Below are 27469 nucleotides of genomic sequence, written 5' to 3'. Positions count from 1 at the left end.
GAAAACTGAGTTCAGATCTTCTCCTTCTGGTGAAACTTTGGAATTGCTCTTGACAGAAGAATCATTGTTATAAAGAAAACTGTGATCCAACATTTGAAGAAGGCAAAGCATGCAGTAGTATGTTTTTTAATGAAGTCATAATCAGGTGATGTCTCACAGTGTTCAGATAGTAATCTACAGATAGAAAATTCCTGGGTGAGCTAGAGTTCAGAGCATACTGCTTGTATGCAATCATATGGGTGTATTTTAATATAAAATGCATATATTGTCAGTGAAATAATTTCACTTCAAAAGTATATGTTTTGTTTCCCCCCTTCCCTTTTTCCAAAATTTTCCTGCTTTCACCCTGTACAGTAATTTGATCTTCAGCTTTTTTAAAAGTCAAAAATTGGTATCTATGTTCATAGTATAATTAGTCTTTGAAAAGCTGCACAGATCACTTGCTACTATGCCTTCAAGAAAGAGTTATCTAACAGTTCTACTCTTTTGAAGGTCATATTATTCACCTATTTTTGAAGACAAAGATTTATTTTATTTTGAGAGAATTTCCTAAAGCCTTTCTCTTCACATTCTGTTCATTGATGTTCGTTTAACTTGATTGTGAAACTTCATAACAGCATTTTAAGCCGACCGGGCTAGCCGAGTGGGTAAAGTACCTGCCCGGCAACCCAAAGGTCGCGGGTTCGATTCCCGCCTCGGGCTTGGATCAAAGTACTGCAAAAACCTTGGGAGGTGCAATATGGCCACAGAAGCCGATGCGCCAACAACTACCACATCACAATCACAGCATTTTAATTTTCTTTCATCTCTGTGTATACCAAGGTTACACCCTTAACTTAAAGAAATTAATGTGGTTATGAATATCCTAAACTAACCTTTTAAATGAAAAAAAGGGGGAAATGTGTGTATAGTTAACAATGATATTCTGTTTGCCTTAATTGTTGAATAAATAAATTATTTTTTAAAAGTTGTATGGAGGAAGAAGACCATTTTATGTAGTCTTTATTGAACTTAAATTAAAATAATTTTGTGCGCTTGAGTTGATTCACAATATTGTTTTTTTTTTTTTTTAATATGATGTTAATTTCTAGGATGGTTTACCACCATTTCCTCTCTCTGGAATGGTAAATAAAAGTGGAGGGAAAGTTAGACTAACTTTTAAGCTGGAGTTAGATCAATTATGGATAGGGACAAAAGGTAACCTTTTTATCCTATGAGAACCACATTATTCTATAATATTTATTGCATGAATAAAATTATATCTAAATTTATCAGATATAATATTGCAGCTATGACCATGAAATTTCAAATTTGCAATATAGGCAGTAGTTGACATTTTCAGGAAAAATGAATGAAAATCATTTATTTACAGCTATATTATTATAAATGGCTTGTGAGTTGTCTTTCTTCAGAAATTAATTGGAGAATTACTACTGCAGTTATGATTATGATATTTCATTTTCATAGAGAAAATTGTTTTTTTAATAAGTAATCACTAAAAATGGGGGGAGTGACATGTTTCATTTTCAGGTTCTATATAGTATTGTTGAACAACTAAAAGATTTTCAGTATATAATTTCTAGTCAAACCACATGAAATATTCTGCAAGGTTTTTTTTAGGAACAAATTGTTATCAGCATTGGTTTCTTTAGTAAGTTGAAGGCATCTGTTTGATAGAGCTAGAATACATTTGAACAGTAATGGTGCAAGTGCCTTTGTCAGTATCATTGAGAAGGCCTTTAGGGTTCAGAGTAACTGCTAGTTGTGTGTGTGGGGGACATAAAAAATTCAGTTATGCATTTTTGTGATGATACAGGTTAATACACACTTTTCAAGATTTCATGTTATGATGGCTGCAGTGCTTTAAATGAATGCAAAGTTAATGCTAGGGCAACAAACCTGATTCATGAAATGTTTTAGAGTAGTAAACAATACAAGAATACTTAGTATGTCAAGAGTGTTAGAAAAAAGAGTGGGTTTGAACTCTTGTTAGAATGACTAATGCCAACATAATAGGTTTGTTGGAAATTTGGTGTCACCCAGAAATAGATGTTGAGGTTTGTTATGACATTGTACAATGTGTTTAGGAAGGGTGGACAGGAGAGGAGGGATGGAGAACTAAAGTAGCCCATGTATGATATTTTCAAATTGAGAACTAATACATGCTATCGTTGAGTCTATGTTGTGTGAGATAGTAGGAAGCAAAGGAAAAATGAGAGCAGGCATATCCTACATGCCAGAGTACTGTGAAAAGTATGATGAGAATATTTCTAAGCAGATGGAATGGGTGAGTAAATGTGAGGGCATTGTGTGGGAGATTTCAGTATGTTCCATATTGATTACAGCAACTGGGAGGAAATCTCACCATGTAGATCAAACATTTGAAATCAGCTAGATGGTTGCTATTAATATTTGCATGTTAGAGAAAGAACTAGGGGTAAGAATATACTGGACCTGATCATCATTTCTGATACTTATAGTATCATAGTGTTGATCGACAGTTTAAGAGTCATTAACAGGGAGTTGATGATGAGTGAAGTCTTAGTTATTAATTTAAGGTAAGGGCAAGCATTTTAATTTAAGTAATGAAGACTGTAAAAATCTAAGATGCTTTATGGCTGTTTATCACCTGGAAAGAGAGGGTGGGTAAGAAGAATATGGGAATATTTTGGAATATCTTTAAAACCACAATAATGAAAGCCGTGAATATATATCATTATACTATATATACCATTAAGAAAACAGTATGGGAGGAAGATGCTGAGATGGATGAATGACTCACGTCAACCACTTTGCCTTCACTCTACAATCTACCCAATTAATAGATGCCATATAGCACCTTAAACTATCATCATACCCTTTCTGAAATTAAAACTCATGCCTTTAACTCCTGCAACAGCTTTCTTCTTTCAACTAACAATTTCATCATCACTACCTGCCAGTGGTTCCTGTAATTTAAGTGCTGTGATATCCGCTTGTTCATCACTTATAATGAGGTTGAGGATATCCTTTTTCCCTAGTATTTTCTCTAATATGCTGGTTCAAATAAAAATCATCTAGTTTATTTTAAAAAAATTTCACCATGTTACCATTGGTAAAATACTTATTCCAATCAACCTGGGACAAATTGAAGTCACCATAATAAGATATTCACTTTTCCTCTCCCATTCCTTCTGCATACAGACTTGTCATACTCTTCACAATCTTCTACTCTGTAGGTTACTCCAACTCTCAGGGCCGACCGGGCTAGCCGAGTGGGTAAAGTACCTGCCCGGCAACCCAAAGGTCGCGGGTTCGATTCCTGCCTCGGGCTTGGATCAAAGTACTGCAAAAACCTTGGGAGGTGCAATATGGCCACAGAAGCCGATGCGCCAACAACTACCAAATCAAATCAACCAACTCTCAGTATACCTTTGTTTCTAACTCACCACACAGATTCCATGCTGGCAGATGTAACTTTTGATTTAACACAAGCTCTTTTCATGCTCAGGCTGCTTTAGATAAGCATGACCCATCATCACCCCCTTCTATCTACCCTGTCTTAAATACATTATACAGACAGACCATAGTGGAACCTTGTCATCTCCAATTTATATGTGGTACCACGTTTCTGTTAGCCCTATTATGTTAGCATTAGTTGTACTAACCAGGAGTTTGATTTCAGCCATTTTTATTGATAACACTCCTGACATTACTGTAGACACAGTTAAGACAGTTAAGTATTCTTCTATACATTAGTTTAAGTTTGTTACCCTTACTATATCTTCCTGATCATTTGAAATGTTGCTACCCTCAGAACATCTTGCTAACTTTGGCTGTTGTGACAACAAACAGGAATTATTGAGGTGTGTGTGTGTGTGTGTGTGCAAACATTACTTTGTCCAAATCATCATATAAATGCAGATCTATATTACCCTTTCCCGTCTAACTAACAGTTTCCCTGAACCCTTAAGTTATTCAATTCATGGTATCCTGAATGATACTGGCAAAAATCCTTACCACCTTTGTTCAAATGAATTCTGTACAAAACAGATTCCTTCTACCTACAAGTTTGGGTCACACTGATAAAAAAAATTTCCCATCTAGAGCCTTGCAGGTTCCCTCAGAACTTGAGCTAATCCACAAGACTTTCAGCATATAATCCCTCCTATTCTGTCTGGACAGAATTGCAGATGCCTACACATTCTGACGCAACTTGCAACATTTTTTGCAGCATGATCTTATATTTATACAATAAATGGTCAGGTCATGTTCATTTAATATTGTTAGTCCCCCACACGAATAGTACTGCTCTCTCTACCCTCCCTTAAAATCTGACAGTTTGTTGGTAACATCAAGTGTTGTTACTGGCAAATGCATGTTGCTTCTGGTCCACCTATCTTTATTACAAAAAATGTTACCCATTTCCCCTGGCAATAGTCTTCAAATAAAACTAAATCACCTTCTGCCAGAGCAGTATTCTGGGACCCGAATCAGGGGGTCATGAGCTACTTGAGTACCTGATGAGCTCCCATTTACATTTGAGTCTAGGGGAAGCACCCATTTCCTTAGTGACTCAAATTCTTCTCATAATGCACGAAGTTCTAATTTTAGATTGGTACATTCCTTACACCGTGTGCAAAGAAAAGAGTTCTCAGTTAAGCTAGGTTTTCTTAGAATATGCCACAGGCCATAAATTCGACAAATTCGTGACTTGTTTGTAGAAATGTTTGCAGGCATTTCTGTCTGAGTCACGATGTCCTTGAATTTTATAAGTGGATATTGTAACTACCATTATTTAGGTAAAATTTGAACCTAAATTTGAAAGATTACAAAATTTAAATTGTGATATATTACAGAATTTAAATTAACAAAGTATTACATAAGTTATAAACTGTTAACAAAACTTTAACCACTACTGAAAATAAATTTATTTACTGAATGAAAGTTATGAAGTTCCTGCCAAAATATTGATAATAAAGGGTATCTGTGTTATTAAGCAATAGTTTTCCAAATACTTATCTAAATACAAAAATAAACTAACCTACATGACTATAGGAATTCAAACTATATATTAACTACAGTTTAGTATATTAAATAAAAAAATTTAAAAAAAAAACAAAAAAAAAAACTCAAAATTATTTCAAAAAGTAACCTGCTATGAAGAGCTTCTGAAATACACAGCAACACAGTATAGCTTTGTTCCCATCATTGAAATGAGGTATACCCTCAGTATATATTCATTTCCTTAATAAACTTCTGTTAATTAAAACCCCCAGAGCTGGCAATGCCTTTCCCAGTGATACTACTGGGTGGGAAGATGTACAAGGTGCATTTTTTTTTTTTGGCTGATGCTGCATAAGCTTGCTTTCTTGCATCGTATGCCTCTACTAATGCTAAATGCAGGCCTGTACATGTGACCATAGCATTTTATAGCCCCGGACACAGGAAACATCTGTCATTTCAAATGTAAATCAGCTACAGAAAATTAACATTAAATTAATGTAAATTATTCATGGGCATAAAAAATAACTTTTGGGAGAATGAACATACAGCTTTCAAAGTTTCTCCTTGAGATAAATTGAAACTTGCATCATTTCCGGTTTTTCTTGCAATTCAGCCATTTTCTTGTTAAAACAGTATTAGTTAAAAGTAAATTTTTAATAGCATAATTAAAGAACACACCTTTGAAGGCATGCACTGTAAATTATAGTTGGTTGGAAAATAAGATTGAAGAGCATTGATGTTTTTTCCAACGGGACCTTTCAGGTACCCAAACATCTGCTAATGGCTTGCTCCTTTCAAGGTGTTTGGAATGAGTAATGCTATTCCAGAGGAACTGTGTATTTTGATGTGTAAAAAAATAAACAGAGTGCTATAGTGGGCAAATGCAGAGTGTACTGAGGTATAGAGGGGATAACTGTACTAATAATACTAACTTAGGTACTTAACCTTAAGTGTCCTACTACAGAAACCTTGAGTGTGTGTGTGGAAAAAAATTTACATTATAACCATCTAAATTTCTATGAGTAAGAATGTTTTGAATTTGATGGTCATTTTTATAATTGTGTTAGTATATGTTTATTCTCTGATAATATAGATGTAGCAGAATATTATTTACATTTTGGTTAATTCAACATTTCCTTCCTGTTTGAGACTTACGTTATAATGGTAATATACGCCGATGATCCAAAACATGACCAGCGAATCGTTATGCAAATCGAAGCAACTGCAGGTGAACTACGGCGTGTGCACAGATCGGGACACAGTATAAAAAACACCTGATACTCAGCTCCATTAATCAGTATCACTCTTGTTCTTCTGATGGGAAAGGCAGTGGACTTAAGCGAGTTTGACAAAAGTCAAATTGTAATGGTCAGAGCATATCCGAAATGGCATGGCTGGTGGGATGCTCACGGCCAGCCATGATTAGTACCTACCGAAAGTGGTCCAAGGAGGGGGAACCCACGAACTGCTGGCGAGGTGTTGGACGACCACGGCTCGAGGTGAGCGAAGGCTCTCCAGGTACGTGGCAGCAGAAGGGCGACTGTGGCGCAACTCACCGGTAATTGGAATGCTGGTGACGGGAGTAATGTATCACAACACACAGTACATCGAACCCTGCTGAAAATGGGGCTGCGTAGTTGCAGGTTACTCTGAGTGCCCATGCTAACCACAGTTCACCAGCGACAGCACCTACAGTGGGCACGTGAGCATCGAAACTGGACTTTGAGTGATTGGAAGAAGGTCGTCTGGTCTGATAAATCATGTTTCCTGTTGCACCATGTGGATGGCTGGGTACATGTGCATTGTTTACCTGAGGAAATGATGGCGCCTGGATGCACCGTGGGACGAAAACAAGTTGGTGGCGGCGGTGTCATGCTTTGGGCGATGTTCTGCTGGATACCCTGGGTCCAGTTATCCATGTGCTGGGCACTCTGAAGTTACCACCTACCTAAACACCATTGCTGACTAGGTACACCCTTTCATGGCAACGGTCTTCCCCTCTGGCCATGCCGTCTTTCAGCAGAATAATGCACCATGCCACACTGCCCAGATTGTTCGAGACTGGTTCACAGAACATGAGGAAGACTTCGAGGTATTGCCCTGGTCTCCAAATACCTCAGACATCAATCCCATCGAGCATCTGTGGTTTGTGTTGGAATGGCAACTCCGATCTGCTGCATCTCAACCACGGACCTTACAGGAGTTAAAGGATCTGCTGGTTACATATTGGTACCAGATACCACAAGACACATTTAGAACGTCCATGCCTCACTGGGTACGAGCTGTTTTGGCTGCGCGCGGAGGACCAACATCATATTAGGTAGGTGGTCATAATGTTTTGGCTCATCGGTGTGTATATTATCCTAACTCATAAAGAAATCTGAAAAAATTAATATTAGTTAATTGTTTATTTGTAATATGATATATCTCTAAAATTTAATGCACAGTGTCTAATTTTTTAAAAATTAATTTTCAGAAAGAACAGATAAGATACCCATGAATTCAATAAAAAATGTAGTAAGTGAACCAATTGATGAACATGAAGAATATCACATAATGGTACAGTTTTTTTTTTTATTATTTTTTTAATTGATAATGTATATCTTTGGATACTTGAAGTTGCTAATTTAGAATTTTGAGTTCATGTATATAAAGTATATATACAGTAAAATCCTGTTACAACGAGTACTATTTTTACAAAAATTTCAGTAGAACAAAAATATTTCAGGTCCTAACTGACTTACCATATTATTAATGTTTGGTAAGTCTTGTCTGATTGAAATAGCTTTGATGAAAAATTCAGCACAATGAATTTTTTCAAAATCCAGCTAGGTTAGATTATGCTTAAAATGCATCGGTTTACAATTACTATTGAACAGGTTAGTACCATTGCACCATATTTTGTCCGTAGTGAACTGCTGGAGTAGATAATTGGCATTGTTTTAATTGTATCTCTTATTGTGAATACCTTCACGAGTTGCCATGGTATTTCACTACCTCAAATAAGTAATGCTTCACCAGTGGAGAAGACTAATGTAACTTATTCTTGCGTATACCACCACTGCCCAGACGGCACTGTTTCAAGGCTTGTTGGCCTCTCCTTGGTGGGCAGGCAGGTACCCTGTTGTTACAGTCGTGACAATTCAGTTATGAACTTTAACTCCACAATATGAGAGATGCCAGATGGTGTGCAATAGCATAAACTAAGGTGATTATTTTGCATAAAATATGAGACTATGCACAAGATTGACTAGTGAATGGGTTAGTGCCATTGCACCATATTTTGTTCGTATGGAACTGTAGTAACGCTTCAAGTGTTACTACAGTTACTACCTTGAATAAGTAATGCTTCAAGCATTACTTATTCAAGGTAGTGCAGTACCATGGCAACTCTTTGTGAAGGTATTCACAATATGAGATACAATTAAAATGATGCCAATTATTTACTTCAGCAGTTCACTATGAATAGAACATGATGCAATAGCACTAACCCATTCACTAGTAAATCTTACACATAGTCATGTTTTATCCAAAATAATCACATTGGTTTACAATGAAAGAAAGAAAGAAAGACTTTATTGAAAAATTATTATATAATATTGGTATAAATACACCATAGTTTACCCATATGTTTAACTACATAAGTAGTGTAAAGGCATCGTTTGATTTTATCTCATATTGGCTTCCTTACCTTCAACAACAAAATACCAGGTATTGCACTACTTCGAATAAATAATACTTCTCTACTAGAGGAGACTATTGTTATTTATTCTCAGTGGGCACCACCATCGGTGGGTGGGCAGGTACCCTGGTAATGCAAACATCATGCATGTTTGCATTACCAGGGTACTTCGAATAAATAATGCAAACATCATGCATGTTTGCATTACCAGGGTACCTGCCCACCCACCGATGGTGGTGCCCACTGAGAATAAATAACAATAGTCTCCTCTACTAGAGAAGCATTATTTATTCGAAGTAGCGCAATACCTGGTATCTTGTTGTTGAAGGTAAGGAAGCCAATATGAGATAAAATCAAACGTAAAATGTAGTTAAACTTATGGGTAAACTATGGTGCATTTACAACAATATTATATAATTAATTTCAACCCGTAACATTATGCCTTGTGCATTTAGTCTTCTAAAAATTGAAAAATTATGAATGGCACTGTGTGCGACATATTTACAATATGTAGCACACAATGTGAGCATTTGCTTGTTGAGTGGGAGGGGATAGAATTTTTGAAAATTATGCAAAAGAATTCTGAACTTTACTACATGTTCCAATTTTTTTTGTTTATGCTTTTTCTTTCTTTTTTCTCCATAGCAGTACACATACTTTCAATTTCTCTGAAGTTGAATTTCTGTATAAATATGGGGAGTTAAACATTAAAAATAAAATTGAAATGTTAATATGTGAAAACAATAACTTCAATATGCTGTATTGTATTTCTGAATGTGTGGTATTTTGTATAAATAAAATATGCTTTTTTAACCAACACTGAACAAAATATTTTTACTTTTTGTGGTATATAAGTATTTTATTATTTTATTTATTTATTATTGATTTTAAAGTCAATATTTAAATAAAATAAAACAAAAATTACCACCTAAATATATTAGAAATCACAGCAGAATTTATTTATATAAATAATGATCCCTTTGAAATAATTTTTAGCAATATACATTACAATGAAATTTCGATATAACGAAATGATTCTTGCAATCCTGAGAAATTCGTTGTAATAGGATTTTACTATATTATATATATATAATATGAAGTGTTCATTTTAAAAGTAAAAGTGTATTATGTATGCTATGAATGCTAGTCAAGTTTTGAGAATGGAGTATAGATGACACAGATACAAACATCTGGGTTTTTTTTTATTTTTTAATGTGTTCATTCTGAAATCCAGTTTACTTCTTGCCTTGGCTTGGATGAGGTTAAAGGGTTTTAGGAATGAAAAGAATCCGAACATGTTTGACATTTAAAAGCATATATTTTTTTTTTCAACAATTTCATCAATTTGAGGTTGCAATACATGTTCAGTAGGTAAATTACTTACAACGAGTTTGTGATAGCTAAAATAGGAAACATACACTTGAGATTGTAAAGAGTCTAAATGTCTTTGAAACATGGCATCAATTATAATTCTGTGATTAGTACTCGATACAGATTTAGAGGTATTTAACATTAGTCTAAATTTATTTTCTAAGAAATCAGTCAAAGGTTTGGATTGAGTATCTGCACAATTAACGTTGAAATCTTCACTAAGTATCATTGGTATTCAGTCGTATTGTTTGCGAGAAAATTGTAGCAGTGCAGCTCCTTCAGTCGTGTAATGAAGTAAAACAAAATGGATGAATTCAATGATGTGTTTGATCTTTTGGTTAGACAAAATGTAAATGACTACTTATGATGTCATATGACCATCAGGAAGAAGGCATTCAGCTGCACAAATGTCTCCAACAGGTCGAACACTCAATATTCCAACAGTTTGTCGATAAATCACTTTCATATGAGGAGTAACAACACGAGTATGATTTTCTCTCTTTTGATAAACTGCTACACCACCAGCTCGTTGATCTTTTCATTTGAATTGAATGACACAATCGAAGTTAGGTATGCTTACTTCTTCGTCGTTATTTAGCTATGTTTCAGAAAGTAAAAATAAATTGTATTGTTGGGTGACTGCATCAGTAAGATAGTCACTGTGAGCATGTAAACTTTAACAATTTAATGTCAGAATGAAAAGATCGTGTTGTTTACTGATGAACTCGTATAAAGTGTCTTGCATGGTAAGTAGAGAAATACTTGAAAACCTGGTCATTTCAGCTTGAAGTGCAAGAGTGGATGTAGCTTTTCTCGGTCTGTGATAAAATTCTTTACTCCATTTGCAGCAGTAATGTAAAGATCATTGGTATCGGTAACTTGAGATAATGCAACGTAAACTAGTTGTAGTTCGTGACATTTCTCATATTCATAAACTGCAGAATCCTAGTTCATGAATACCTTCTGAGATTTATGGATGGTAATAGCACAAGCCAGTTTAGTGGAAAATGATTTCGTTAAGCTGAGATCATTCTGTTGTTATTCAACAAAACACTTGTACCTCTTCTTGTGACGCGATCGGGTACGACTTCTGAATCGATTTCTGGAGCCATAGCAAACTGACAAGCCTTCATTCTAGCAAGGTGACCCACAGCAGGTGAATCTGGAAATTTCAACCAAAGACATTTAATAGAATTATTCTCTTCATCATATTCAGCACCCACCAATTTTCCTAAAGCTCTGTTAGCTAGACCATCAGACACATAACTATTAGTTATTATCAAGTATGGTTTGCCATTAAGTAAAGGAAATTCATACTGTACTCCACCAGTGTCATATTCAACACATGCCAATTTTCCTAAAGCTCTGTTAGCTAGACCATCAGACACATAAATATTAGTTATTATCAAGTATGGTTTGCCATTAAATAAAGGAAATTCGTACTGTATTCCACCAGTGTCTAATACTGTCATTTTATGTAGTTTTTGTTGCACATGAGCCTCACATTCTGCACATCTGCACCCTCTGCACACAGAATTGTTATAATCATTCACAGATTTATTTTTGAAATATAAATGAACACCGTTATAACAAATTGTCCACTTCTTCTTTGCTTGAAAATCTCAACTCGATAAGTTTGTTTGTCGTCATTTAACCGAACACTTTTTCCGATTTTAGCCAACACTCGAGAATTCTGAATTCAACTGTCTTGTTACTTCATTGAGTTCATAATATTGTAACCCACGCCAAGGAATGGGGCCTGTGACATATTGCTTAATCTGTTTATAAATAGGCATTGCTCATATGGGGGCAGCTGTCGCAAATCACTAATAAAAAAAACATGTCTAATCCACCCAAATTATGATCTACACAGCCTGTAATTTGTTGCAGGTGAATATCAATCTGAGATAAAAGTTCAGCTTTAATCATACTAACTTTGTCGATAATTAAAACACATATTTGAAAAGAGTACGTATTGTTGAGCAACTTCATAAGACAGGTAGATTCTTTGATATCGAAATTTCCGAAATGGTGTGCACAGTAGTATCATCAATAGTTGCAACAGCTTTTCCAGTGGAAGCACGAGTTATATAAGCATTACCGAAATTATCGGTGCTAGTAAACAATTATAAACTTCCATTAATAATCGAATCACAAACGTCTTGCCACAGCCAGCAGGGCCAGTAAGGAATATTTGCATAGGTTGACGATTAGTTGGAATATTTGCATAGGTTGACGATAGGTTGGTGAATTAGCAAAGAAACAAGAAAATTTAATGCAAAATTCATTCCTGTTTTAAATTAGCTTTTCACGTTAAATTCCAAAACAGATCATTTGCATTAAATTTTATTGTTTCTTTGCTAATTCACCAAGGTGATTTAGAGTTGCTAGTTGAAGATTGGAATTCATTTCACTGTTTGGGTGTTTGTAGAAATCTTTAAATGGATAAGCATCTTCACGAATCAACATTGCTAAGTTTTGTACATCACTGACGATGGCTGCATCAGCTTCTATGTCAGTATAGCATATTTCATGACAGATCTGCATAGTTTTGTGAATATCTAATCAGATTCATAATTTTTACGTGCTAAAATAATCTTACATACAAGGAATTTCAGAAAGTATTTCCTCTTCTTCACTTCGAAAAGCGAAATAGAGTGTAACCATCTCACTTATATTCATTCGAGTTGTTGGCCATATCATAATTTTGATATCGCAGTATTCTTGGATATTGAAGAAGTCTATATTGACATCCTAAGGCGCAAGGATAATTGGCAATGAAATCAGCTGAAGTAACGTTTTCTAATTCTAGAGGTCTTTTTTTGCACTTACCAGACCAATTCTCTTTCCAAATGTCAGTTGAATCCATGTTTTCTCTCTCCACTTTGTTCAATTTTCTGTTACGCTGTCGCTCAGTAGGCCACACGTGGTAGGTATATAAGTTATAATGACTGAACTCTCAGACATCGGTTATTGAAGCAACCACCAAGCATCCTCTTGATTAGTAATTTCCACAGAGTTGAGAATGTCACTGCTTAATTTTCTTTTAATTTTATTGATGTTAGCTACTGACAGTACAATGGAAACAAGTACTGCAGTTAAAAAGGCTGTTGCATAGACCTTGAAATAGGACTTTAAGTCTGTCAAAGTCAAATTGCTACGTACAATCAGAAACAAGGGCATTGTGGTGGAAACAACTGATAAGTTTCTTTTCTCTGAGGTATTAACTAAATAGGGTATTTCAGTATAAGCGAATTATGAATAATCCAATAATACTAATATATATGATGCCCCTAAAGAACTCACTAACGATGATATTGTTGACCATCCATTCTACAAGAATTTCAAAGACTGGGTATATGCTTGATGAGGTCAAGAAGCAAAAATGCTAACTGGGTCATTGCATTCCTGGTTAAGATGACGAAAAACTTATTTGAGCATGATAGATTTATTTAGGATATTCTTCGCATAAGTTTTGAAAGTTTACAATCGTAAATAAGTGCTTTCATTGGTTAGGGTATAGGCATTCGTCACAGTACTGTTCTCACAAAACAGTATCTTGCGGCCATTTTGCCCTTGGTGGTCACCTATTTGCCAAATGTCTGAGTAAAAGCACTGCTCCACAATGCATCAACTGCAAAATAAAGACTCAGACTACTCTGTAAAGGACATCTCCTGTCCTCAGTACCAAAGAGCTTTAGACATGGCAAGATCAATGATGCTTGATGGGTAGTCCTTCTGACTCCCTAAGAACAGCTGTTTCTGGTGATGCAATTTCATATAGTGATATCTCAATTCTACAATTGAATGCTCAGAAATCTTGATCAGATGAGATAAGATAAGATTAGTTGTTTCTGAAAATTCTTACAATGTCGTGTTTACAGGAACCTTATTTTGTACAGCATCATGAGGGGGCAGCGTTCCAAAGTTTGGATTTTCCTACAATGTTAAGCGTAATCTCTTCTCTGGTGGGCTCTCCGAAAACAGCAATAATTTTAAACTCTAATCTCAATATCACAGTTATAAATTCCCTCTGCTCACAGAATGCTACTTGTGTATGTGTCTCCTCTGTCAGCCATACTTTTTATATCATTTCCTTATATTGTCCTCCTCCTGATAACATCCAACTGGCTCTGAATTATCTGGATGTTGTCCTCAACTTGTCCTCTGCACCAGTTATCGTAACAACAGATGCCAATGCCAGATCCCCTCTTTGGAACAGCAATAATGTGAACCCATGTGGATGGCTCTTGGAGGATTTTATCCTCTCATAACCTATGTGTCTTAAACAAACCACATCTGCCCAGCAATTTTTTTCTCTGTTTTGTGTGAATCAAATATCGACATCAGCAATTCTAAATACATACATAATTGTAGTGACCACAGAGGGATCTCCTTTACCATCTCTAAAAACCAAAATGTTGTTCATCCACCTCCACAGGATCTTCGTAGATACTTTATCAAATTTATAAAATGGTCACTTTTCTATTCTTCTTTATGATTAGCTTTCAATGACACCCTTGCCTCTCTGAATCAGCTGAATCCAAATGAGTACCTTTCTATGTACAGGCAGCCCTTCCCCTGCTACTGCTACATCAACTAAAAGAAAGACATGGGCATTTTCTGTACCCTGGTGGAACCCTCACCTGTCTGAGCTGGGAAAGAGATTTAACCACTTTATTTTTATTAACCACTTTCAATAATCTGTACATTGTGCCAGAAGGCAGGCCAGAGACCATTGTTACCAGACGAAAAAAGGGATTATTGTGCACTGAAAAAGGAGTATAATAAAGAAATCAATAAGCAAAAGGTTCTAACTTGGCCAGTTTTTGTTGGCACAACTGGAAAATCTGACCCATGTGGTTTTCTATATAAAATCTCTAGGATAAATTGGTTACAAACTAGATCTAAAACTCTGTAATATGTGATAACTTGGAAACTTTGATGGACTGACACTGTTAATGGTATTCTTGATGTCTTGTTTCCAATCGATGACTGTTCCTCTGATACCACTTTCAATAATCCGTTTGCAAAATTAATTCTGAATATTCTACCAGCCAGGAAACAGACCTTTTTACAATACCTGAGTTGTGAGCAGCATTAAAAAAAAACTCAGCTTATCTAAGTGGCCTGGACCGGATTTGATCGAAAATGTTGTGATAAAGAATTATGGGAACTGTTCCCTGATGTTCTATTAAATTTGTTTAACAAATGTCTGCTAAATGGAGTCTTCCCACGTTTGTGGAAAACGGCCCTGGCGAAGCTCATCAAAAAGCCGGGCAAGCCAGCTACACATCCAAAATCTTTTTGTCCTGTTTCCCTTCTTCCAAACTTAGGTAAGCTATTTGAGTGAATGCTTTACCATAAAATTGCAGATTTATTTCATAATCAGGAATCATTTTCGACTCACCAATTTGGCTTTATCAAGGGAAAATGTTGTGAGGATGCTTTATTAAAACTAAAGAAACATGTTAAGAAATTGGGTTCTAATTATCATTTAGCTATCTTTATTAATTTTGAAGGTGTGTTCAATTGCATGTGGTGGGAAAGCGTATTCGAAGCTCTGCTCTGCGTGGTGCTAAGTGTTTGCTGCCACTTTATCTGGTCATCTGGAATTACTTCAGAGAGGTTTATCCAAGTGTCAGCTAAAAATCAGACAACTAGTAGGTTTTTCTTGCCTGGACTCTCAAGGATCTGTCCTGGCATCTCTCTGTTTTGGACCATTGTTTTAAATAGATGGCTTATCAGGAAATTTGAGTTCACCCACCCAATTGCCTACGCAGACAACTTGGTTCTTATTGTTTCTGGATGTTCAAGATCTCAGCTTGAAATCAGGGCATCTACAGTCCTTCTGGACCTAATTGTTTGGACTAAACCAAACACGCTTACAATATTTCAGTCGAAAACTAAGATGATGTCATTTAACAGCCAGTTTAATCTAAACTGCTGTCCTAGTATTAAGATTGATGGCAAACAAATACCCTACATCTGTAATTTGAAATATCTTGGCATTGTTCTAGATGACCAACTAGACTGCATCCTACACATCAAGAAATTTACTGTGGCCATAGTGATAATCTCTAAATCTGACTAGGGTCTTGGCAGGAAGACCCTCTTGCTCTACTAAAAAGCCGTGTTTCTTTCAGTTGTCTCTTATGGGTCTCCTATGTGGTTTGAGCGTGTTAAAACTGTGAAGTTTCGACTTAAACTGTATTCTCTTCAGTGCTCAGTGGTGCTTAGTATGCTAAGTGCCTGCAGGACAGTTTCTGTGGATACCCTACAAGTAATAGGTGGGACATTGCCGTTAGATCTTCATTTTATATTCAGATCATTCTGTTATCATCTCAAGCACACATTACTGACGGAATTTGCTGGTATTACTGCAAACTCTCCAAATGATTTTAAGCAGGAAAGGAGGCATATCTGGTTGGAACTTAATAACATCTGGCAAGATCGTTGGACCACTTCAGTCAAGGGCTGAATCACATACAAGTTCATTGATAATGTATTGTTTGCTTCTGATCGGCAAATTTCATCTTGGCTTTCTCCTAATATCTTTTCTCATCACTGGGCACAGTTCCATCAAATCAAAACTTGTTCAGTTCGGTTTAGAAAATAATGACACTTGCCTTTGTCAGCAGCGAGAAGGTTGGGAGCATGTTGTCTTCCACTGCCCTTATTATTGTGACTTTAAAAATTCCCTACTGGAAAATGTTCTGTAATTCTCGCCTGAAAATGTAAAAGTTTTGATTGAAACTGTCTCCAATTTCAACCATTTTCAACAGTTTTCTGTTGACATTTTCAATAGAAGAAGGCAGTTACTGACAATGAGTTCCAATCACGTATCATGGTGAATGGATGCTTTCTTCTTGCATCCTGTTTGTCTTTTAGGATTATCCGTAGTAATACTGAAAGTCATGAAAGTTTCTTTCTTTTCTTTTTTTTCCTCTAGTATGTGCAACTAGAGAAATCTACTGGCAGCCACCAATTTAGCACTGCTTTTGGTGAGTGTGGATCTGCTCCTTTTTTGGACAGTTAAGTTAATACAGTCAACCTCCTCGTGCTGAGGATGGGTACTGCTTTGCTGCTGCCTGGTTAAGGTGACACATACAAACCACGTGTGATCTACATTTGGCCGAACTACAGCATTCTGTAAACATTGTTAACTGGCAGAGTCGAACTCTGTTCCAAGTGCTGCCGCTGCACTGAACTGTTGCAAGTATATATTTGTATATATTTATATATATGTAAATAAAAATAAAAAAATAAAAAAAAAAGAAATATATGTCAAACTCAGGATACTTATTCATAATTTCAGTAATTTACATTGTAAATTGCTAATCTCTTGATTGGTATTGTTCATGTATTCAACAACATAAGCAGCACAAGAATATTCTTCCACAATGAATTGAATGTCCATGTTAGACTTTAAAACACTCAACACAAAACGATTGAAGGGGTTATGTCATTTTTGACGAGGTTCTCATTTCAGAAAGACTTTTGGCCAGTAATACCAGCTCGAAGTAAAGCGATATATGATTCCGGATGAATGCGATTTTCTTTAAAGAAGTGATCGATGCTAGTATATTTGTTGTCCACTAGACCCTTGCACAATTTCTTGTATTCAGCATTATATTTGTGTCATCGAGTGTCTGCTTTTGGCATAGGAATTAAAATGATTGTAGATTGTGATGGCATAAATGGAGCTTCAGAATGGCAAACCTGTTTGTCGGTGGCTTGTATCCTCTTATGATAAGTAAAATTATGTTTATGAGTTTGGAGTTTGATATTAGCAGAAGCTTTTGCAATAGAAACGGATATGAGCTGAATTATCATAACTATCATTGCATTCATACCATTTCTCATAGGTTCTTTAGGAGCATTATTAAGCCACAAAAGAATGCAAGCACGTGACTGCCATGATGTTGAAATTCGTTCCATTTAAAACATTAATGTCATAATATTGTTGAAATGGACTGAAATGCATACAATCCACAAGTTTAAAATGAATTGCACATGTTACGGCATCTTCGTTAAATGTTTCCTTCTCCCAAAAATGAAGAGCTTCTGCTTGCTTGTCAGGAGTATCCAAATCATTGTGTTTTAATTTGTATAAAATATTTAGCAATTTAGGCTAACCGATTTTGTTTGCACTCAAAATTAAGAAGAACATAGGTTTACCCAATTGTCTGGTCATTGCAAACAGATCTCTTTTACGTCGTGTCCAGTAATAAGTTGAAATAGGAATCGATTTCATAAACACTAAATGTTTTTCAATTCAGTTATTTACGTATTCTTGAGATTGGATTTGTTTTTTGTTGAGCTTAGTGTCTTTTCTGACGTATTTAAAATCACCTGTTAATGAACCTCGAGATCTTAGTCTCATTATTTTCATGACCATATAAGGAAGGTGATAGGTGTCATTCCACACTGATCTGAATGATGAAGTTCACTTGATGCCATCATAAACAGTGTAACTTAAATTATCCTTAAACTCTTGATACTGACCAAGGTAAATGCTAGGAGAGGGCAATTTTTCGGTACGTTTGTCAAAAAGTAAACTGGAACATTTCATTCACCAGGAGCTATTCATAAATATTTGTCATCGCTCCACAAAAGAGTTTGTTGTCAAGCGACTAAACTTTATTCAATAGGCATAGCCTCACTCATTTCATCACGTGTATGAGCATCTTGTTCCATGTCTTCATCCGAAGACTGCTTTGTCAATATCGATATCATACAGATGATACAAAGGAGTCGTAAGCAGATACTTTTAACCAAACCTTTACATGTCGTTTACCAACCAAGCCCATTAAATAACTCAATTTGTGAATTTTCTTATGTTTGATATTAACATTAATGTAATAATCGTCATCTATACTCAGAGGCAAATGATTAAGCATCGAATTAACATTTACAGGAACATTTATAACTTGGCCCAAAATTCCATATTAGCCGAAACCATGTCTTAGTCTTCTAATTTGCATGAATGGTATACGAGGAGAAATGAGTCACTCGGTCATTAAATCCATTCAAGGCAGATGAGGTGGAATAGCAGGATAAACGAAAATGTTGGAATTGCATTGATAAATCCTCCTTACCACACTGCAGCAATCTCAAAGAAAAGGCAAAAAATGTTGCTGGAAAAATAGCTTGAGTCACTTGGAAGGACTGGGGTCTGAAGGGACTCCTGCTAAAATTATGCTATGTGTGTATATTTCTCCCTATTATGACATATAGTGCTGGTGTGTGGAGGGAGGACACTGAATAAAAGTTTCTGCTGTCTAGTAAAGACACCCAGACCCAGAGAATTATCCTCTTCATAATTTCCAGGGCCTGCAGGATGCTTCCACTCTAGCCCTGCAGGTCATATGTGGAAAGCTGCCAATTGAGCTTGAGATTGTCTTCCATTGCCTAGAAAGGGCTTCCATAAAGAACTAGATAGCATCATCCTATACATGAACAACCAAATTCAATTGAAAAAAACCAGATTCAGAATGGAGCTCATGAACCTCTGGCAATTGGCTTGGAATCTGACCATCCCGGGCAGGACCTTTAGACTTCTACCAACAGTGCAGGAGTTTAGTAAAAGCCATCTCAAATGGTTTAATCCAGAACTTCATGCCACATACCTCATCTCTGGATACAGCAGCACGAAACATCACAAACTTCGCTTCTTTTCAACTGCAAATAGAATCAACTGGAATCCTCGGAACACATACTGCACAATTGCCCATTCTATACTGACCTGCATTTCAACTGCTGCATTCAAACTGAATTTTCCACCACAGAGGATGTCTTTAATTTTTTTCTATTGAATGATAATATTTGATATTCTTGTTATTATTCTTTGTTTTGTTTTGTTTTATTTATACAGGGTGTTTCAGTTAAACGTTTCAGAACTTCTAAGAGGGGTAGGGTACATCCTGACAACTCGAAATCATATAGCAATGTGGGGTCGGAAATGCTTTCCTGAAGTGGTGTTGTACACAGAAGCACCATAAAGAAAAGAGACCGTAAGTGAGAAATCGTTTTAATAATACATGAAAAGAAGCAAAAGGTACATGGATTAAAGTAAGTGTTCGAAGTTTCTTCCACGGGCTACAATGCACGCCTCACATCTCCGACGCATGGACATCCGAACATTCTGGAATACTCCAGGCGAATTTCGAATTTCTTCGGCAGCTACTGCGATTCTTGCAACCAGCTCCTCAGCATTGTCAACAGGGGTGTCATAAACTAGCGATTTCATATGACCCCAGAAATAAAAATCAAGACATGATAGGTCGGGTGACCGAGCAGGCCAACGCACGGGACCACCACGTCCGATCCACTGTTGACCAAATGTGACATCCAGGTAGTTACGAACATCTCCGCTATAATGGGCAGGGGCTCCATCGTGTTGGAACCACATTGTCTGTTGCATCGATGCAGAAATCTGTTCATCTCTCAAAAGTTGTGGCAATACTTGCTGCAGAAAGATCAAGTAGATAGGTCCGGTTAGACGACACGGTAACAGGTAAGGTCCGATGAGGTGATCTCCCATAATACCGGCCCATACATTGACCGAAAATCGAATCTGTGCTGCACGACGTCGTATTGCATGCGGGTTCTCGACCGCCCAGATATGGTCGTTATGCGTGTTGAAAATTCCTTCCCTTGTGAAGGATGCCTCATCGGAAAACAACACTTCAGCAGGAAAAAGGGGATTTGTAGCACATTTTCCAAGGTACCACTGTGCGAAAGCAATACGAGGTGCATAATCCTCCGGTTGCTGTGGCTGGACACGCTGCACGTGAAACGGATGCATGTCTTGTTCTCGGAGAATCCTCCAGACGCTGCAATGGGAAACCCCGACTGCGTTTGCTAGACTTCGTGTATTTGTTCTTGGATTCCCCTGTACATGCTGCAGCACATTCTGTTCGACGGCTGGAGTCCGTGCTGTTCTTACCCTGTCCCTGTCAGCTCTTTCAAATGAACCTCTCTCAGCTAACCTCTGGTGCAGTCTTGCAAAGAAATTATGACTGGGAATTCGCCTCGTCGGATATCGTTCCGCGTACAAACGCTGTGCGGCTGGCCCACTACAATTTGCAGCCCCGTACGCCAAATGCATATCGGCTAACTCTGCGTTCGTGTAATCATCCATCCTACTAACTTGGCGTTCTTGTTCAAGAAATTCGAAATTCGCCTGGTGTATTCCAGAATGTTCGGATGTCCATGCGTCGGAGATGTGAGGCGTGCATTGTAGCCCGTGGAAGAAACTTCGAACACTTACTTTAATCCATGTACCTTTTGCTTCTTTTCATGTATTATTAAAACGATTTCTCACTTACGGTCTCTTTTCTTTATGGTGCTTCTGTGTACAACACTGCTTCAGGAAAGCATTTCCGACCCCACATTGCTATATGATTTCGAGTTGTCAGGATGTACCCTACCCCTCCTAGAAGTTCTGAAACGTTTAACTGAAACACCCTGTATAGACCTTTTTTCCTATACCCCCACTTACACATCTGATTTAGACTTCACAGGAGAATTCCAGATTTAAGGGAACTTCTCAATTACGTATAATTCCCTTCGGAAAAGCTGAATGTTCAAGAATGACAAAAGCACAAGTTAATTTATAACATAACATAGTTTATTTACATATATATATATACAACATGAAAAAATGATCAAACTCAGGCACATACTAGTATTATCCAAATTTGCCTATGTAGCATCAGATATATATATACAATTTAATACATTGGTTTTACACTTGAAGGGTTATTTCTTTATACACAACAAAATCAGTATCCTTACACAAACCTATTTTAGTTTCTTCTTTCTTCACACAGGAACAATAATTACTTAAAAAGGTTTAGTTCACACTCTTTCTCTTATGTAAATCTTATTCTTACCTTATAAATTGATTTAGGAATTTCACTCTTAATTTCTGATTTAATTAATTCCCTTTTTGTCTTGGGGAATATGATTTCACAAACTTTCCCCAATCAAGACAGATAGTACATTTGACCTCAATTTCTGGACTAATGCTGGTCCCAAGGGTTAGCTACATTCATAAGGCTATTTCTTTCTCTGTATTTCTCTACCCTTCCCTTCCAAAATATATCATATCTATATGTTAGACAATAACTAATAACAAATATCCAATTTCTCCCTTTTGCCTTTCTACCTATGTCAAATTATACATTACTCAAAATCCAAAACTATCATCTGACTTATCTCTATATTTATTTATACCTTTGTACAACCTTCCCTTAACATCTTTCTAAATTTCTACTAATCTGATATTAGAGTTCCTACAGTCCTTTATAGGTAAGTGAGAATACCTTATAACTAGTCACTTACTTAATTTTACGAATCGGATTTCTCCGTTTTGGGGCCTTCAGCTCCTTGTCTGGGAATGGCATCATCGTTTGCCAAGGGCATTCATCTCTGGACTTCTAGTTTCTCAATGGGCTGTAGTCTACGTCTGGATAGGGCATCATTGTGTCTTTTAGGAATTTATGGGCTTGTCTTCGATACTGCTACTTAGCCTATGGTTCAGCTATTCTGGCGGACTTGGGATTACAACTTTACCTTCTCAGCTCACTTATTGCGCATTGCCTTTATCACTGCCTTCAGATGATGGACTAGGGTTATTTTTCTCGTGACACTACTTATTTTCACTCTGGCCACTTTCTCTACCTTCCTACTCATCGAGCTACTAATTCCGCGTTTTCGCTCCTTCTCTCGAGCTACTAATTTTGCGGATTTCGCTCCTTCTCTCTCCACCTTATTAAAACTTATTCACAAGAAGAAAACTCACAGGGCATCTCTCACTAACTCCTTCTCCACTCCACTTTTTACAGCTCATCCACAAGGAGAAAGCTCATAGGGTGCCACCCTCGCTCCTCCGCTCCACCTTTTAAAAACTTCTTATTAAAGTAAGAAATATTTCACAGCGCTCGTTTGCATACGGGTCACTACCCTTGCCTTCCAACTACGGACTACTCGACTGTTCTCTTCTATTATGAAACTCCACTAACTTTTCTTAACTTACTGACTGCACTTAAACTTATCTAACCCTTCACTACTCCATCTTAACTTTGTCAGAACTTTCCTAACTGGCTGACAGGACAGGACAGGACTTATCTAACCCTACACAACTTATTACTCATTTTCCCACTAACATTGTCAAAAACTCAACTCTGTCTTTCCTAACTCATCTTCACAAAACACCAACAAAAGCTCAACTCAGTGTTTATAACTCATTTCCATAAACACCCACATAAACTCAACTGTGTGCCTATTTTAACCCATTTCCACAAACACCGACAAAATCTCAACTGTGTGACTCTAACTCATTTTCACAAAGAACCAACAAAATCTCAACTGTGTGTCCTAACCCACTTCCATAAACACACACATAAAACTCAACTCTGTGGCTTTTAACTCATTTTCACAAAACACCAACAAAAACTCAACTCAGTGACTTTCTAACTCATTTCAATAAACACCGACAAAATCTCAGCTTTCATGACCTATAACTCATTTTCACAAAACAACAACAAAATCTCAACTGTCCGTTTTTCTAACTCATATTAAAACCACCAACAAAAACTCAGTTCTTATCTTACTAACTCATTTTTACTTACACCGACGAAAAAACTCAATTGTGTGTCTCTTTTGGCTGAGTGCGCTCTCTTTTTGTTTTCCGAATTTGTGTAACGCCCTTTTGTGTTGGCCCACCTTCGCTCAGAAATTTAACCACTCGTACATCAATATTTAAATTTACATCCTGACTATTCGCTAGTGTGGGTTTCCCATGCTTATGACCATCCTCGCTAGATTCAACCTCCCATTTTAATATCACTATTCCTTTCCCAGGCTATCTAGAAAGAACGTCCTGGCATTTTCTCGATTTGCCAATAAAGTCTTCAAGTGAAGAACTCAACTCCACAGGCTGGAGTAGTCTATCCTTCTCTAACTTGTTGCTGTAGACTATACTGGAATCTACTCACACAGGGCCAACTGCCTACTTATGATGATTCCTTCAGTGACTGACCTGTCAAGATCAGATGGCTTTGCTGGCATCTGATCTTGACTTTCCTTACTACCGGCTAACCAAACTTGACCTGTTGCTCACTATTGGAGTTTACATCCTGACTTTGACACATACAAACCAATTGCTGATCCCATCCCAGGGTGGGATTTACTATTGATCCAGCATCACGCTGAGTGGGATTTCCCTGCTGGCCCTAAAGACACTCTTGGAGTGGGTTTTTACTAACCCTGTAGAGGTAGGAAATAGCGAACCCTAGTCTTCCAGATGGGATTTTTCCAAGCATATAGTTTGGATGTACTAAACCTCTGTTGGGGTGAATAGACCTTGTCCTTCCTATTCTTTCAACTTGCCTTCATAAGTATCTTATATCTTTAAACTTCCAAGGGCAGGAAGCTTCTTTCACCCACCCCCTTTCTTTTCTCACCCCGATTCAAAATTTCTCCTGCTTTCCTTCCCACTCATTTCAATGTTTCATCCAGGCTTCCCCAGAATTCTCTGGAAGAACGTGGCTTGTGCCTCCTCAGGGTGAAGGACAGAAGGCAGAATGCAACCGACCGGGTGTCCTCCCCCAACTGCCGTGTTGCTAGTTTCCTGCCTACAGCATTCCAACAGAACTGTTCACCAACAATTCTCACAAACCCCCACTTCAACTGTATGGCCAGCATTGGCTTCTGCCAAGTACAGGTGACATAGTGGCAAATGGGGGAAACCTGGAGACTACATACAAGCACATATGACACATTTACATTGTATACGCTTAGACATGATGGATGCAGAATTTGAATGCACTCCCCTCACATGTTCAAATTATGCATCCATTATGCCTGAGTGCTATTACATTTCCACTATCCTTTCAATGTTGGCATTACATGATGAAAACTGTAAAATGAAATTTAAATTGTAAGTTGTAGCTTATTATTTTGAATACAGTTTCAGTTATTTCCATTATTAGTATTTCTTACTATAATCACTCCTTCCAGTGAGAAAATTTTTTGTGCCAAAATTTCCTCATGAGTTTCTAGCTATTATTTTCAAGGAAACCATCCAACGAGCACAACAGCACATTAGCATCAATTACTTTAAAGTAATTGCTAATGTGCTGAATTGGAAGTTTGGAGACAAATGAAATAGAAGTTGCAGTTATTTGTAACTGATAGCTATCCAATTCTTCTGAGTATGTCACTTGGCAATTCTAGGTATAACACCTTCACTGCATTAAAATTTTTTGACAGTTTTCAGTGCACTCTTCTTTAGCTGTCTACAAATCTAGTATCCTTAGTCACACTGCAGTTTTGTTTTAAATATGGTTTTGAAAATAGCATTGAACTTCTAGGTTATTTTAAAAAATATATTAGACAGCTATACAGGGTGATTCACTACCAGTGCGACAAACTTGCAGGAGGTGTAGGGGGCACAAAGACGAATCGGAATCACATAGCATTGCAGGGTCCGAAATGCCTTCGTCATGCAGTAGAGGACATTGAACGGGAGGTCGCGTGAACAGCGATCCCGCTGGAAGTCAGCATTTGCGAACCGTTTCTATTGAAGAAGCCAAGTAGCAAAAGCCCTCCGGAATGGATAATCCACAGGCTCCAATGATTGGACGCGTTGCAGATGGTATGAACTCATTTGGTTTGTTGACAGTATCCTCCATACAGTGGATTGGGAAATACCCAATCGTTGGCCTATCGCTCGAGTACTTGTACTCGGATTACTTTCTGCAAGATGTAGGACATTCTCCTCATTGTCTAGCGTCCTCGTTGTTCGCTCTCGATTCATGGTACCTCTCGTGAAACAACCAGTCTCATGTGCGAAAATCGTATGATGAGGAACACGCCTGTGCGGGAAACGTTCCTGGTACAAGTGCAGAGCGCCGCACCCATTACAGTCAGCAGCTCCATACGCGAAGTGCATGTCGGCCAGTTCACCGTTTGAATACTCGTCCATCCTACTGCCTCGGGAACCGGTTTGCAAATGCTGACTTCCAGTGGGATCGCTGTTCACGCGACCTCCCGTTCAACGTCCTCTACCGCATGACGAAGGCATTTTGGCCCCTGCAATGCTATGTGATTCCGATTCGTCTTTGTGCCCCCTACACCTCCTGCAAGTTTGTCGCACTGGTAGTGAATCACCCTGTATATCTAGAAAATAGCAAACATGCAAAGATTTACAAATTTTGGCTCTTTCAGAATTTGTAAATGAAGCACACTATGGAGGCTTGCTGCTTGTTTCCCTAATTTATCAAATGTTACAAATACCAAGTCCCCAAAAAATTTGTTCATTGATCACCTGTTCAAAACTTGAGACTCGTGTGTTCTCATAAAAAAAATGTAAACATTATTGTAATTTACAGAAGTACACGTAACAAGTTGTAAAGCAACTATAATTAAGGTAAACTTTCTTAGTAAAAATTAAATTAATGAAAATATTCTGTAATTCACAGTGATTTTTTAATCCAAAACATCTGTGATCTTCCTTCATTTGTCATATCATCCCAGTGAGTTTATCTACATCTATTATCCAAAATTTGTGTGGACCCCTAAGGTAACCAAATAGATTTCACAGCAAACAGAAATCTTCTTTTTTCTCTTCTGTTTCTCATATTACATTTAATTTTTCTTCCACACTTAAAACTGCTCATTTAACTTGCTCGCTGCATCGTTTGATGAAAAAAAAATACAGCAGGCCCTCGTTATAATGTGGTTCGTTTTATGCTGATTTGCTGTAATGCTGTTCTTATATTATAACCCGTATCTTACTATTACGCTGTCACAGATCACTATAACGCTCTTTTACAGATTGCATTTTTGGCATATTTAATGAAATCGTTTCATTTGATGGAGTCAATAGCTTGAAAATGAATGGCAAAACAGCATTAAAACGTTTCCCACGCCGACTTGAGAAATTTTCCCACGCTCAGTGAAATTTTCTCGCACGCTAATTTAATTGCAGTACAGTGACTTGTTACGTATTCCGAGATCAATATTTTAATAAATGATCAAGTATATTGCTTGTAACATTTGCGTTATATGCATTTATCCGAAGTCTAGTCATCACTCAGTACAGTATTAGACATCATGTGTAACGGACAGTTTACTCGAACATTGTATTGTAATTAATGCAACCAATGCAGTGACATTTTTGAAGAGTTAATAATGGCAGATAAGAATGAAAAAGCAACGTCTGAACACAGTATGAAGACTATAAATGTAAGAAAAAGACTGAATTTTAAAATTAAATTAGACGTTTTGAAGCGAATCGATTTCGGTCAATGACAAGCGGATGTGTGCCATAATTTGGGACTGGTAAGTTTAACTATAAGAACAATCATAAAAAATAAAGAATTAATTTTAGCAGCGGGGAAGACAGCTGTTCCACTG

At 37.1% G+C, this 27469-nt stretch overlaps 1 protein-coding gene across 1 annotated transcript in view; it reads left to right on the top strand.

Moving 5' to 3' along the window:
• LOC150079166 (ubiquitin domain-containing protein UBFD1-like) overlaps positions 1-27469 on the top strand; it is a 158484-nt gene that overhangs the window by 117038 nt on the left and 13977 nt on the right. The window contains exons 8-9 of the mRNA XM_090382325.1: positions 1092-1197; positions 7463-7545. Coding sequence (XP_090238451.1) covers positions 1092-1197; positions 7463-7545 — 189 coding nt within the window. The remainder of the gene's footprint in view (positions 1-1091; positions 1198-7462; positions 7546-27469) is intronic.

The sequence above is a fragment of the Mastigoproctus giganteus genome, chromosome 10, assembly GCF_048544385.1.
Source record: "Mastigoproctus giganteus isolate SK-2022 chromosome 10, ASM4854438v1, whole genome shotgun sequence".
NCBI classification, from domain to species: domain Eukaryota; kingdom Metazoa; phylum Arthropoda; class Arachnida; order Uropygi; family Thelyphonidae; genus Mastigoproctus; species Mastigoproctus giganteus.
This window is presented reverse-complemented; position numbering and strand designations above follow the sequence as displayed.